The 14,414-nt window shown below is 39.0% G+C and overlaps 1 protein-coding gene across 2 annotated transcripts in view; it reads right to left on the minus strand.

Moving 5' to 3' along the window:
* Positions 1-7,193: 7,193 nt before the first annotated feature.
* Positions 7,194-14,414, minus strand: part of NEK7 (NIMA related kinase 7) — a 69,001-nt gene continuing 61,780 nt past the window's right edge. For both annotated transcript variants that reach the window (XM_066555577.1, XM_066555578.1), the window contains one exon: positions 7,194-14,351. In XM_066555577.1, coding sequence (XP_066411674.1) covers positions 14,241-14,351 — 111 coding nt within the window. In that variant the 3' untranslated portion in view covers positions 7,194-14,240. The remainder of the gene's footprint in view (positions 14,352-14,414) is intronic.

The following is a 14,414-nucleotide window of genomic DNA, read 5'->3' on the forward strand; positions in this document are numbered from 1 at the left end:
CCTAGATCAGATGAGCAAAGCTTCAAAATAAAGGAACCAGACAGCAGTTTTAGCAATGCAGATGCAATCTGCAAGGCATAGATTCTGAACAATCTCAAGTACATAACAGTGTGCTGAATCCAAAAGTAGGGCAGGAGAAAAAGTCAGGAGAAAAAGTCAGGAGAAAAGTTACCACACCAACTTTTGGAGGAACATTTGCAAGAACTCACAGACAAAACCATCCTTTGGAATTTTCTACCCTTAGTACACAAAGGAAATCCTACTTCTCAGCTGGGCCCTTCCTTTTCCTCAACATCCTAACTGTATTTTCTTTAATTTGAAGTTTCATTTGAAGAAACCTCCCAGTGTGACCATTCCCGAGGCGCTCGGGCAGTCCCATTCCCAAGGCCGGGGCCCCTCAGGGGGCGACAGGCCCTGTTCTGTTCCCGCACACCCTCACCCACTCCGGCCCTTGGCAGTGCCTCAGCCTCCTTCCATAAAGCCATTTATTCACGGCACAATCACACAGAAACAGCCCCAGCTGGGGAGGGGCACCCTGGGTTTTATCCCCTCACAGCCCAAAGGCGGGAGAGTTTTGCTTTTCCTCCTCACACCTGGGCTCCGGCCCGGTCTCCCTCACCTGGCCGCGCCGCCTCTCGTGCCCTTTGTCATGCAAGGGCTCGGCAGCCCACGGCCTCTCATCTGTGCTCCCACCCAGAGCTCAACCTGCATCCCAACACATCCCAGCCTGCATCCTAACCTGCATTACAAGCTGCATCCCAGCCTGCATCCCAAGCTGAGTTACCTGCACCAGGTGTGTCCCTCAGCCGAGCAGAGCCGAGAGGGGAAGGCACGGCCCTGCCCTGGGAGCACCAGGCTGCTCTCGGCAGGATTCACAACCCTGCATTTGCTGCTTTACTCGTGCCCCTGCACACACACGTGGGAAAAACCATGCTGGACAAACACAGGCTGCTCTTCCACCTCATCCTGTTTGCACCGATGTCTTGTGATGCATTTCATAGAGCTTTTGTAGAGCTGAAACTTCAGGAGAAAACAGATAATTTGAGGTAGACATTTGCTAAGTATTTGTCACCATGCTGCCCTAGAGATCAAAAATCAAGAAACATGCTCATAGACAGGTCCCCATTAAGTCCGTGCATACTTATTTGTACTTTTGAACAACTGGACAAATGATTGAGGTATGGCTCTGCCTGAAACAAAAAAAGAATAATCCCAGTAGGTCAAATGCCAAGCAATCCCTATGAAACTGCAGTGAAGAGAGTAATTATTCAGAGCAGGCTATATGCTTATATACTGTATTTAGCACAGGCTGTAACATTAAAGATCATTATTTACATTTTTACTATCTTTAATGGGCTCTTATTTGCGCTACAGAGAGCAAAAAAGAATCTAAAGAAAAGTGAAATTATACATGGAGCTATTTATTACAGGTAAAATGTATTCCTTACTCATTTACAACACCTCAAATATGGTGTAGATAGAATACCACGAGAAACTGCAACATTCTGGGGAAAAGATGGAAGAAGGCAGTTCTAGAAAAAGATTTCTATCTTATGGAAGATGTCCCTTTTTTGCCTGCATATTTGAGAGACTCGTGTATTCTCTTATTTCCTCTGCCTCACTTGTCTACAAGATGACAAGTGATGCCCAACTACTTTGGCATATCATATTGCATTGTGTCATTCCACCACCTGCCAATGCCAGTGGCCCATCAAGCCTGAAAAATCAAAAGCAGCAATTTGTTAGAAACTGGGAAAAGGAAAAAAACCGCACCAACCCACCACATTCTAAGCCAAAAATAGAAACATTCATTTTGTATTAGTAAATAGACCATGAAATATTGATCCACAAAAGTAAGTGAGCATGAGTAATGTATCAATCTCTTAAGCAGATTCAAGGATTTAGAAGCATTTCAGTATTTGTGTATTGGTAGCTGTGTGGAAGACAACATCCATCTCAGATCTAATATGATTCTGCAAAATACTGCTGCTCTTTATATTTTCCTTTAAGGGCAGCAGATCTTGTGATGAAAGAAAAGCTAAAGAAACTACATGTTCTAATACAAATATTATTATGGAACAATAACCAAACATGCAGTTATCTTTCCTGGCAACAGAAAGAGGCAGAGCTATTTAAAAAAACAGTCTGCCTGGATCCTCATTTGTTCTTAAAGATTAGTTCGGAATCAAAGAGAAATACATTTGTTATAGAAGCACAGAAAAATCCTTCTTTTTTATACAGTCCACATTTATCAACAAAATCATCTCTCAGGAAAAAAGAAATCACTATTTGCTTTGCTCTGCAGTGAATCTTAATGGAGACAATACAGACAGAGAAAACAGCAAGTTTACCAGTACTAGCCAAATTATAGCAATTATTTTGAAAGGTGCTATCCTCTGGGTAATTGTTTTGTTCCTTGTAATGCTGTACAAATACTCTTCACAAGAGTATTTGCATAAAATCCAATCCCACACTGTCCTGGAGCACAACTTGAGATCTTCACTCAGGCAAATTTTCAAAATCCTCCATACTGTGGCCTCTCAATTTTCTCAACAGCTGCCATGTGCAAATTGTTTGGTGATCATCCTTTGTGCTCAGCTGAGCTAACAAAGCCTGCTCAGAGGCTCCTAGCCCAGCTTCTACAGGACTCTGGCAAAGCAGTTTGCACTGTTGCCATATTCCCAGAATGGAAATTGATTTTTGTGTCCCACTAGGAAGGGAATGACCAAAGCCATCTCATCCTCAAATCACAGCAGAGGTGGGTGAGAAAGCAAGCACAAAATTACTGGAGAATAAGAAAAGGATACAAAGCCAGGTGCTGTGAAAAGGGCATGACATGGAAAGAGAAGATTCTCAAAGCACAGGGTGGAGCAAAGCTAAGGGCAAAATGCAGAACCACCAGCTAAGCACCGTGTCAAATGCAGGATCCCACAGAAATTGGGAATGCTAAAAAAAGGCCAGAAGCACTGTAGGAACTGGCTCCACTCCAGAAAGAGCAGGGACCAGGACTCCTGCTCACTCAGACAATTTGCTGTGAAGTGTTCTGCCTGGGAACATCTGTGTGGAACATGATGGAAGCCTGCACTGTGCAATTGCACGCAAAAATGAAATGGAAAGTGAAACATAATTAGAGTCAAACTGTACAACACAGGTCATTAGGGTAAAAGTGTGCCATGTTTTTCCATACTGAGCAGCAGATCAGCCTTTCCAATGACAGACAAATGATTTTCTCAGATACCCAGTTTAAAAGCATCTGCAACACCCACATCCACATAATAAATGCTCAGTACACGTGAATAATCAAGTCCCTTGATGATGGTCCATGGAGTTCAATGGAGCAGGTATTCCCATGTCACACACCTCAATGACCCAGCCAGCACTTCCCTGCCTGCAGAACAGCCCGAGGCCAGGCAGGAGCCGGGCAGAGGCTGCACAAGCTCGGCTGCTGGAGGGGGAGCTCATCCCACAGCCTGCCCCAGATCGGCCTCCCTCTCCAGGGGTCAGTGTCTGGTAGGGAATTGTCACACTGACAGTGCAGATGGACAGACCTACAGGATCTTAACTCTGGGCAGACTCAACTACCACTTTTACTCATTTAAAACTGAATAAAATGCCACACAAGCCAGAACACTGAAGGGACACTATTAATTCATGCAAACATGATCTGTTAAGAGTTTGATAATTTTTAACAAATATGGCAACAAAAAGTAATCCTGAGACTATGACAACATGGTTTTCATATGGCAATTATATAGCTAATTTCAAAAGAGGCATGTATATGTTTCCTATCTATGTTCTGGAGCAGAGCAAAAATTATTCTGAAATACCTACAGCAGTCTGTGTTCATTTTAGGGGACACGTAAATTATTTTAAGGGAATAATACATCTCCAAGGACATTTTAATGGATTAAATGTCAGGAATGAAATACTGCATTTCAACTTAGCTAGGACCTTAAAGAATGAATATAAAGACAATTATTGAGAGGTCTGAAGAACACGATTGATTTCTTGCAATTTAAACTCTGAGGCACTTCATGCACTCAAACAGAATTTCTATTTCAAGTTTTCATTACATAAAACTATGAAGTATGTTAAGATATAATGCTGACAATATTTTAAAGTTTATGAGAGAACTGCAGAGTCTCTGATTTAAAAGGAAGTTGTGTTTTAGGACTGCATTTTAAGCACAGAATTTTATGCTCAATTACTGTGAAATAAATTACCATTATGATCTACTTGCTTTTTCTAGTTCTTTTAGCAGTAGCTTGATGGTCCTATACAAAGCCAGGAATTCAATATCATGAGGAAATAAAAGGGCCAAATTCCAACAAGAGCCCCATAAAGCAAGAAGTTATACATTTGGAAGGTGCTTTGCTGCAGGCAAATGGCTGCCAGCATTCCAAATCAAGCTGTGAGGCAACACACTGCAGATGTACCTGTGCTCAATACAGAAAATATTCTCACACACACACACCGCTTAAGTTACAATGGGATTCTGATCATTATAATGGCACTTGGATACTACTCTTACTTTAAAAAAAAAAAACATACCATGTCTAATTTAACTTTCATACAGAAAAAGAAATATAAATCATTAATTGCAAAACACGCACTAAATTCTCCTACCACCCTGTGTCAGAATGCACAGTGTATGTGTAGGTTGCCTTTATAAAACCTGTGACAGTTTTTAGAGCTATCAGTGCTGTTTAAAGAAAATATCCAAGACTGAAGGCAACAATAAATGGGAAGAATATGGTACCTATGAGAAGTAATATGTTCAATTTCATGGATATTACCCGAACATCCATCTGTTTCTATCCATTTGGGACCGTTGTCATCAACATGTGCACTCTGAGAAAAAAAATAAAGCAATTCTCCAATAAAATATAGTTTTATAAATAGATTGCTTACCATCATAAACACTTACTTAGCAGGCAGAACTTTTCTTAAAAAGCATTTTAGCTCAAAACCATCACCACCCTTTTGTATCTACTGCTGTAAAGATGACAGCTTTCCAGTTATTGCACTGGTGGAGTTTCACAAGGTCTTCTTGGGATTTGTGACATTGTGAGGGATGGCCCAGGTTACAGCAAGAGAACACCAGCAACAGATAAGGGTCACCCACACAATCTTCTGCCCTTCTGCTTGAGCTGACAATTGACAGTGAACTGCCCACTGCTTCTCCAAACCCCATGCAAGTGGGTCATTCCTTCCAACTGGTTATCCCCAGGGAGGAGCAGGAGCTGGGGGAGGAAAGGCAGCAGCCCAGAGGCCCTGTGCTGGCTGCTGGATCAATGGGCAGTGTCAGCAGGCTCCCAGTTAATGATGCTGGAGCCAGCGCCAGCCTCGCTCCGGGCCAGGCTTACCACAGGTACCCACACACAGGGCACGGGGCTCTGGAAAAGCCAAGTAATTGCCTCATTTTGCAGTATGAGGAGGTTTTTGTTAAAGGCACACACCTTGCATTTTATGTTCCTGGGATCAGCCCTTAGACTGGAACAAAGAAAAGATGTTCACATTCACAACGGTGCATTGTGACAGCCAAGGGCAGCCAAGAGCATCTGTGTGACTGCAGATCCACTTACAAAGGTTTGCTACAAGGAAGAATGCAGTGTTTTGTAAGCCTTGCTTATGTGTGTGAAAATGTATATAAATTTCACATTTATGGAACAATTTTTATTATCGTTTTAAGGAGAGAAGTGTTTGACAAACACACAAAACCCACCAAAAACCAACAACAAAAAAACACACCACAGGAAAATACAACCACAAAACAGGTGAACCATTGTCCTATTCTGTGATAAAAGGATGGAGCAGTTGAAGTCATCTCTGTATCCATGTATGCTCTGGAGTGGAACAACTGAATTATGGAAATGGGATAACTGTACAAGGTTCTTCAAATTACTGACTTATTATTATTGGATGTTCCATGTAAACTACCTACAAAAACTCACCCACTCGAGGCAGGAGTGTTCAGCCAGGCTGTGTTTCAGCCCCAAACACACAGTCCAGACCTCTCAGCTAAAGGAGAAAGGACAAGGAGCTTTTCCTTTGAATTCAGCCCAGCGCATTCTCCAGCTGGAGGACCCCATATTTCCAAAGCCCGTCACAGAGGCCACAACACTAAAAACACTCTCCACAGTAACAACATTTTAGGACCTCTTTCTACCCTGCCAACTCAATAAAAGTTTTTAAGGCAGTCCTCAGAAAGTTGTCTTATGCCTGTCTAGCAGTGCTTCTGCCTTCCAGCCATAGGCAGCAGCATTTTAACTGCTCACCCCAGACTCAAGCAAGATATTCATCTTCGGAGGTTGAAATCAGTGCAACTCCACTGCCCACACTTCTGGAAAACTCTTTCCCAGTAAGGAAAAGTACAGCAGGAAGAATTTTACTCCTATTACATTACATTATGCAGAAATCAGAATCTAAAATAATGACTAGTTCCAGAATGAGGAAGAAAAATTATCATTTATAAAAACACATACTGAATTTAAAAGCAATTAAAAAGTTAAAAATGCACATCAGATTTGGTAATTACCTTCTCAAATATTCTCCCACAAGAGTAAAAGCTCTAAATCATCTGCCACTCCTTTTATTTTTTTTAACCTTTGAACACTTTTTAGAAAGTGTTCAAAAAATAATTACACACAGCCACCACCACCCTCCTGCCAGACTGGTAACTGTTAAATGATATTTTATAACATCAATAAATTATTCTTAATTTACAGAAATTTTTTCCTCAAGGAACTTGACAGATTTGAAACTGAATCTATTTGTCATATTTTATATTTGCTCCCAAGAAATTTGTTGTCAGAAGTTTCAAGTTCTCATTTAATACAGGGCAAAATTTACCAAAAAAAAAAAAAACTTACTGCTCTGAAATCTGACCCTGCTCCAGTCATTTTCCTCCTCAAATTTCAATTTTGATAAATCTTTCCAAGTTTCCACCAACACTTGAGTTTAAAGTAAGGTTCCCATAACCAGCAGTCATCTGACACCTGCTGGCTTCATCCTCTTCCCATCCCATCCCAGTGCTAAGCTCCCTCCCCCAGAGCAGGCTCCAGAAAACAGAGTTATCTTCAGGATCCCAACTTCCCTGCTTCACCATGGTGGGCACAACTGTGATCTGCCAGGAAACATTTAACAGATTTGAAAGGTAAAAACTGAGAAAATCCAGGCCATAAACACCAAGGAACATTTGTACCAAGTTTTACTGCCAAAAGTTTTATTTTACACTCGAGTTGCAAATGAATATGGTGTACACATCATACAGGAGCAGAAGTACTACGTGAACATACTTGTTAGCAATAACAAATTTTCAGAAAATAAAACATCCTAAGTTCTCTCTTTGTCCCAGTACCTGGCTTACCTTTTTGCAATACAAAGAATATTTGAGGAGTGGCAGAAGAACAAAGAATGGCCACAACACACGAGGCAAACAAAGTTTACAGCAAGGCACTGGAGCAGGCTGCCCACAGAAGCTGCTCACCCCTTGAGGGTTTCTGGATCTTGCTGAAGTCTGAAGCCTTGCTCTGAATTCAGCACTGACTCAGCTCTCAGCAGGAAGCTGGACTAGAGACTTCTCTCAATGTCGATTCCAATCTGAATTATCATAAAATTTTATTCAAGCACAATCGTCAGCCAAATACAAAAAAGTCAGTGAATGCCTCCTGATTTCCCCAATCCCAACAAAAAACAACACTCATCTTTAATGAATCATCTTCACAACAGTCCAGCATGACTGAAATCAAAGGAACAAGCAGCAAATTAAGTCTACTGAAGACCAACACCGCATTAAAAGGCCTTTGCATAATTTAAAATTCTTTTTGTAACAGCAAATACAGATTTTTTCAATTGCTCTTTACACATTTGCAATTACCAGCCATATAACAATGCCAAATATATTCCTAGTCATCTTCAACTGAGAGATCTCCTGTCCACAGTGAGAAAGTTCCTATTGGCCCTTGATACACTGGCAGTGCCATATTCCCTGCAAGTGTCCCAGGGAAGCCATAAAAACAGGGACTGGGAGGTGGAAATGAAGTAAGGAATCCTAGAACATGTTTTGTCCTGGGGACCATTTCTCTTCCTGGCTGAGACCTCTATCTATTGCTAGGGTTTAAATGAAAAACAAGTGAAATTATCAGGAAGGACTCAGTAACTTCCTATTTTTAATTCCATATGACAGAAAATTGCAATTAGACAAAAGAAGTAAGGCCGACACCCATCACTAAGGCAGCTGTAGAAGAACTAACTGCACAATGTGATACAGGCAGGCAACAAGGAATAAATATAAAACCTGAAAAGTACTAGAAATTTTTTTTTTGTGCCAGCAAACACCTGATCCTCTAAAGCAAAATAATTACCCTGATGTAAATAAAAAGTCAACAAACGTGTGTATACCCACACCAAATGTGACATTCAGCTCTACAATCCCTAGTTGCAAAACACCAAACTTCTCAGTTTTACAGAGATTTTCATTTCTCAATCTGTTCCAACTCTACAGGACTGAAATAAGATCAGATTTGTGGGATTCAGATCTGTTTAAAACACAAAACAAGTAGTAATTTGGTGGAGTTCCTTCTTCAGCACACAAAACAGTGAAAGACCAGTGACAGTTTAGTCCTGTCAATTTTGATACTTTGAAGGGAGAAAAGAAGCCAAAATGACACAGAGGTTAAATCAGTGAAGATAAAAGATAAGAAAGAAGATATAGTGAAGAGGGCTGGATTCTGATACATCTAACTCTGAGACATTTGATACGCAGGCATGGGAGAAGTGCCAGAGATAGAAAGGTTGTGGCCTTGGAAAACAGGCAAGTAAAATTGCCAGGGATGTTAGAAAATAGTCTAGAGGGAGTCAGAAATAAAAATTAGATCTTTGAATCTGAACAGGTCTGAGGCTGGCTGGATCCTAAAGGAATAATCCGGAGATAGAACCATGGGAGAACCAGACTAGGGGGGAGAAGCACTGGATTTTTGGGGCATTCAAATGAAGTGCAACATTAAAAAACCCAAAAACAAACTGGAGAGAGGGTGTTTAGGTACATGAAATCAGATGACAGGGAGAAATGACAAAGTATTAAAAACCAGAAACAGTTATGATGATGGTACCATCCCCTTAAAGATAGATGAAAAGAGAAACTTAGTTGCTACTGAAGGAAGTAATTCAATGAAAGGAATGAGAGGCATAAAAGATACAGAAATAAAAGGGGCAAACTTGCAAAGTTAAGAAGCAGAGAAGCTCAGCTCAGAAACAGATCCTGAGAATAAAAACAACTATGAAAAGGATCTTGTCATGCAACAAAATCAGGATTGAAGATTTTGTATAAAGAATAAATGGAGATTGAATATGAACAGCAGCTCTGCAAGCAAGCTCAACAAGAAAACAAAGGTGAGATAAAAGTGGTTTAAAAGTCCATTTGGGAAGGGCACTGAAGCAGGTAAGGCAAAGATGAGTCCAAAGCCACTCTTCAGATATTCAGAAAGGCCGGAATGGAAATTAAGAAATTACAAGAGAATACATCTAGAGAGAAGAATGGAGACAGGGCAGTGTGAGAAGCAGCCAAAGAAACCATGTACAGAGAAGCAGATAGAGATAAAAATAAAGACCAGTGAGTAAAAAGAAGTGAGGCCAATGAAGGAAGGAGGCAGCAGTGAAGACGAAGGAGTCAAAAAGGTTAATAGACTGGAGATCCCAAAAGGAGTGAGTGACAGGGTAGAGGAGAGAGAAAGACAGATAAGCTGAAAGAGAGCAGGTAGTGATCAGAGAAAGGGAATTTAGAAATGAGAGATAATAAAGTGAACAGTATTTAGCAAAGACAAGGTCACGGGAATGATTGAGGCAGTAAGAAAATCTATCTTAAATTAGAAATCACAGGCACTGGGCTGGAAAAACAGAATGAAGAACAGAGGATTAAAGTACTGATTGGGGAAAGGAACTGGCTTTGCTCATGGGGATGAAATTTGAAAACACTGAAATGGGCTGAGTTTAGCAAACACACAAAGAAAGATGCAAGCTAATGACCACTAGGAAAACTAGACAGAGGACTTCAAACTAGGAAGAGAGTAAGGCTCACAACAGGATTAATAAAGCAGAAGCCAGGGGTCACAGAACTTTAGTGGTTAATATGAATGGAAAATACTTTTTAAAAAGCATCAGAGAAGGGAATAAAGTTTAAAAAACAACTCTAAACATCTATATTTGAGTAACATTCAGAAACGTAAGTAGCACCCCACCAAGCAGGGTCCACACCTCTATTTCCCTCCTTGCCAGAAAGATTTACTCACCCAGATCAAACCAGAGATCAGAAATTCAGAAGGCCACTGCCAACACTGCCACTAGCTGGGTAATTTGGAGAGATGGCTGGGTTGGGGAAAATTTTGACTATTGAAGTAGATAAAGACTATTAAAAATTATGAAAAACCAGTGATTTGACCTCTGCCATGCAGCACCTTTATGTCTTCCCTAACAAGACCTGAAGGCTTTCAGTGGCTCTCCCTCACATCACCTCCTGCTCCTACAGCTCACACAGCCAATGCAGCATTCACCAAGACTCCAACTCAACTGCTAAGAGTCTCACCACACTGAGTAACAGCAAAGATAAGAGATTAAGCAGACAGATTGCTGCAGACAAACATCACTGCGATTTTGGGTCCCATTCAGAGTTATCTGAGAACCACTGGCATAAAAGTTCTTCCCCATTTCCAAGGCTCTGTCAAGAATTTCACTCTACAGCTTTCTTAATCATGAGCATGAATAAAACACCAGCCTTCTCAGACACTTCTAATACTGCATTTCATCTTCTGCTATACTGGCATGTTTTTAAAGTTTCTGCTCATTACAAAATGACAACACACTTCTATTGCCTGCTCATACCATTGGGAGCTGGATCACTGGGAGTGCAACAACAGGGGAAAAATCCCAAATTATTCCCTGCTACCAAACCAGTGACACACAGAGAATACAAGAAGTGAGCTGGCACATCATATCTACCTACCCTACTGATTACTGTTTATTCATGTGTGTAGATGTGGTTCACTCAAAATTACTGAAACTACATAAAAAACAGCTGAAATATAAACAAGAGCTCACAGGACAGGGCTGAGGCCATAACGGGAAATCTTTGTTATTTTGTTGCTTTATCGCATATTTTAGTATTGAAAATTATTTTAAATTTAGCTTAAAATTTTAGTTTAAAATTTCACTTTAAAATACACTATTGGGTGTAGTATTTTTAGATAATCTTTTAACAAATAATACAAAAATGATTTTTTTTTAGTGTACTATCTTTTGTACACTATCTTACAGTCAAGAAATCTCACCTAGAATCAGCTACTGGAAGCAGTAAGTTGTCCACATGATAGGCAGCATCAACTGTAACATACATATATATCTCTAAAAAAGAAAAGTTTGAAAAAATATCATAGAAACGCTATAATTTTTACACTACATTTAATATCTGTATGTTTTATTTCTATTGGATTACGGCACAGCAGGTGAGCTTTTGAGACAAAGGGATTTATGCAATGTCATTCAAAGCACAAAAAGTTCACTCCTGACACAAGTTAATACTGGAGCATTATTGAAATAAAAGGAGGAGCTGGTCAGACATTTTGGGTAGAAATGTAACATTTTTTCGTTAAAGAAAATAAACACATAATGCCATAGCTTAAAATAAATAATGCCAAATGTTATCATCAACATATGAAAGATAGGATGGTGGCTTAGTAAAGAAAATATTTTATAAGCACATAGCATACATTGGAGTGTTATAACAAGACTTATAATTTTCATGTTACCAGGTATTTTACTTTAGGGAGAGATTCTACAATCCTCACTTATATAAGTAGTTCTATTAACTCACATTGGCTTTTTAATTACAGAGTTTGGTACCAAAGTCAGGTGCACCATTCATTTCACATATTTTAAGTCAGGAACAACTATTTCTTTTCCTCAGCACAATATTTAATCATAAATACTAAAAAAAACTCCACATTGCTAAAAAAATGTAAATGCTTAAGTATGCACATTTGCTAACTCTTAACTCATGATTTTTTTACTCAACATATCCTTCCAGGGGAGGGATATCTATCAGCAGTTTCTGGCAGGAACAGTTCAATACTTTATGCATAATATTAGATACAAATAACCTCCATTGCATTTGGGGGCTTTTTGGTGATTTTTAAATGTTCTAGCACATTTCAGAAAAAAAAAATTGACTACTTGTGCATATTAAAAACTAATTGTGTGCATCAAGCAAATATTGTGCTGCCTTTTTCAATATAAAGCATTTTGTTCTATGACATGTGAAACGTTACAGAATATAATCATCATGTTTTAAATTATATAACCATTTAATAAATGAAAACAATTCTAGAGGTTGCTAAACACAAACCAAAATTTCTCAAATACTTCTTTCCAACAAACTGTTCCACTGAAGTTCTATAAGGTTAAGTGCACACAGAAGTGAGAAATAAAACTACAGTTTCATACAATTCATCCTGAAAAACCAAAAATTTAAAAAATATGTATTAAGATAAGCTGATGATCTGGCACATACCATCTAAAAACGCCCCCCCCTTTTTTTTTACAAACACAATTTGTATGCTATTTGTAGTTTTAAAAAATACAAAACTGAAAATAACCCTGACCCCTCCCTTGAACACAAACTCCACAAATGTTTTTTTATTTTTTGAGCATTATATCAAATAAAAATTACAGCTGCATAGAGAAACAAACTAGCAAACAAAAAAAAATCTGAGAATGCAGGGATGTGACCGCATCTAGAACCTACATATGTATACTTCTGCTTTTATCTGAACTAACTTTTTACCCACATAAAGAAAAAAACTGACACTAACAGCTCCCTAGCTGCTATCACTGATAACAATTACCTTTTGACAGTCCTGTAAAAAAAAATTCCGTCTTGAAACTCAAGGAATTTCATTTCACTCTCCATTTTTACCACATTTAAAAACAAGACACATTCCTTCCTTAACAATAAAAATATTATATAAGCATACCCCAAAAGGCACTAAGGTCTAACAAAAATATTCAGCATTTCCTTTTAAACTAATAAAGTATCTGTAAGATAGTTTGCATATATAATTCTTTTCCAAATTAAGGCATGGCAACTTTCTCTTAAACATAAAAGCTATAATCTACTTCTGCTAAATATAAAACTGTCAGGATATAGTATACAAAGATCATATATTTATGTAGAATACATTTTGTGTTATACTAGACTATTATATCTTTGTCAAAACATTTCGGTATTTAGAAAAAAAATTTAAAATTTAAATATACTGTAAGGTCACTCAAATTATTTAAACATAAAAATCTACAAACAGTGACATATACACAAACAGCTGGGAAGTTGTAACTTAAAGATCACATCTTTTAATCCGACCTGCTCAAAGGACAGCCACAAAAGAACCCTATTGGCTACAAGAAGCATCTGCATGTTTTTAAGACGGAACTATGCAGACTCCCATTGCCCCAGGGCAGTGCTGCACAAGTCTATTGAAAACGACCTGATTGCTGAATCAACACCTTAAATTTTCCCAGAAAATCTACAACAAATGTTTTGTGTATTAAGAGAGACTAACAAAACAAAAGGGGATATTACAAAAATTTCAGCATGACAATTTTTCCTGAAATTATTTTTCCATTGCATTTGGCAAGCAGAGAACTAATTCTATTCCTTGTCTACTCTTACAGCAGCAACTGCAAACTACAATTCAATATAAAATACAATAAGCTCCTGTAATAATTATGTTCCTCTTGAAACAAAGATTAAAATAAAGTTAACTGTGCTGATTCATACTTTCCATAAATTACTAAAAAGGTGAGAGATTCAGACATTTTGCTTCTCGATAATAAGCCTAATATCTGTATCATGTGCAAAAGTGCAACTGTGTTTTAGAACGGAGGCCCAACTGAACACAATTTTGTTATTACAGAAAGTATACTTGAACCCACTAACATGGAAACAGCGGTTCACAGCATCTTAAAATTACGCTTTACATATTTAAACCTGTTGTACGACCACAAGTTAGTAAAAAATACAAAACCCAGAAATGAACAGAAAACAACAAAGCTTGTATATAAATCGATTTACAATTCTAAGCACAACAGTAAGCTTCAAATAATTACATTAGTGTAAGACACACGGGGAGGTGGGATGATTTATTGCAAGCCCTTGGTTCTGGCTGCTCCGTGTGGGGCTCGCAGGCAGCTCAGCTGCTGGCGGTGTGTGTGTGCATGCGCTTCGCCACATCGTACACGTAGGTGATGTCTGGGCGCTTCTCCGGATCCGGGTTGATGCACATATTCACTAATTGTCGCAGCTACGAGAGGAGAGAACATGACAGGAGCGTTGGCCTTCTTACAAGCAGGATTTGTGCATTATC

Source organism: Molothrus aeneus, chromosome 9 (assembly GCF_037042795.1).
Source record: "Molothrus aeneus isolate 106 chromosome 9, BPBGC_Maene_1.0, whole genome shotgun sequence".
In the NCBI taxonomy this organism is placed as follows: Eukaryota; Metazoa; Chordata; class Aves; order Passeriformes; family Icteridae; genus Molothrus; species Molothrus aeneus.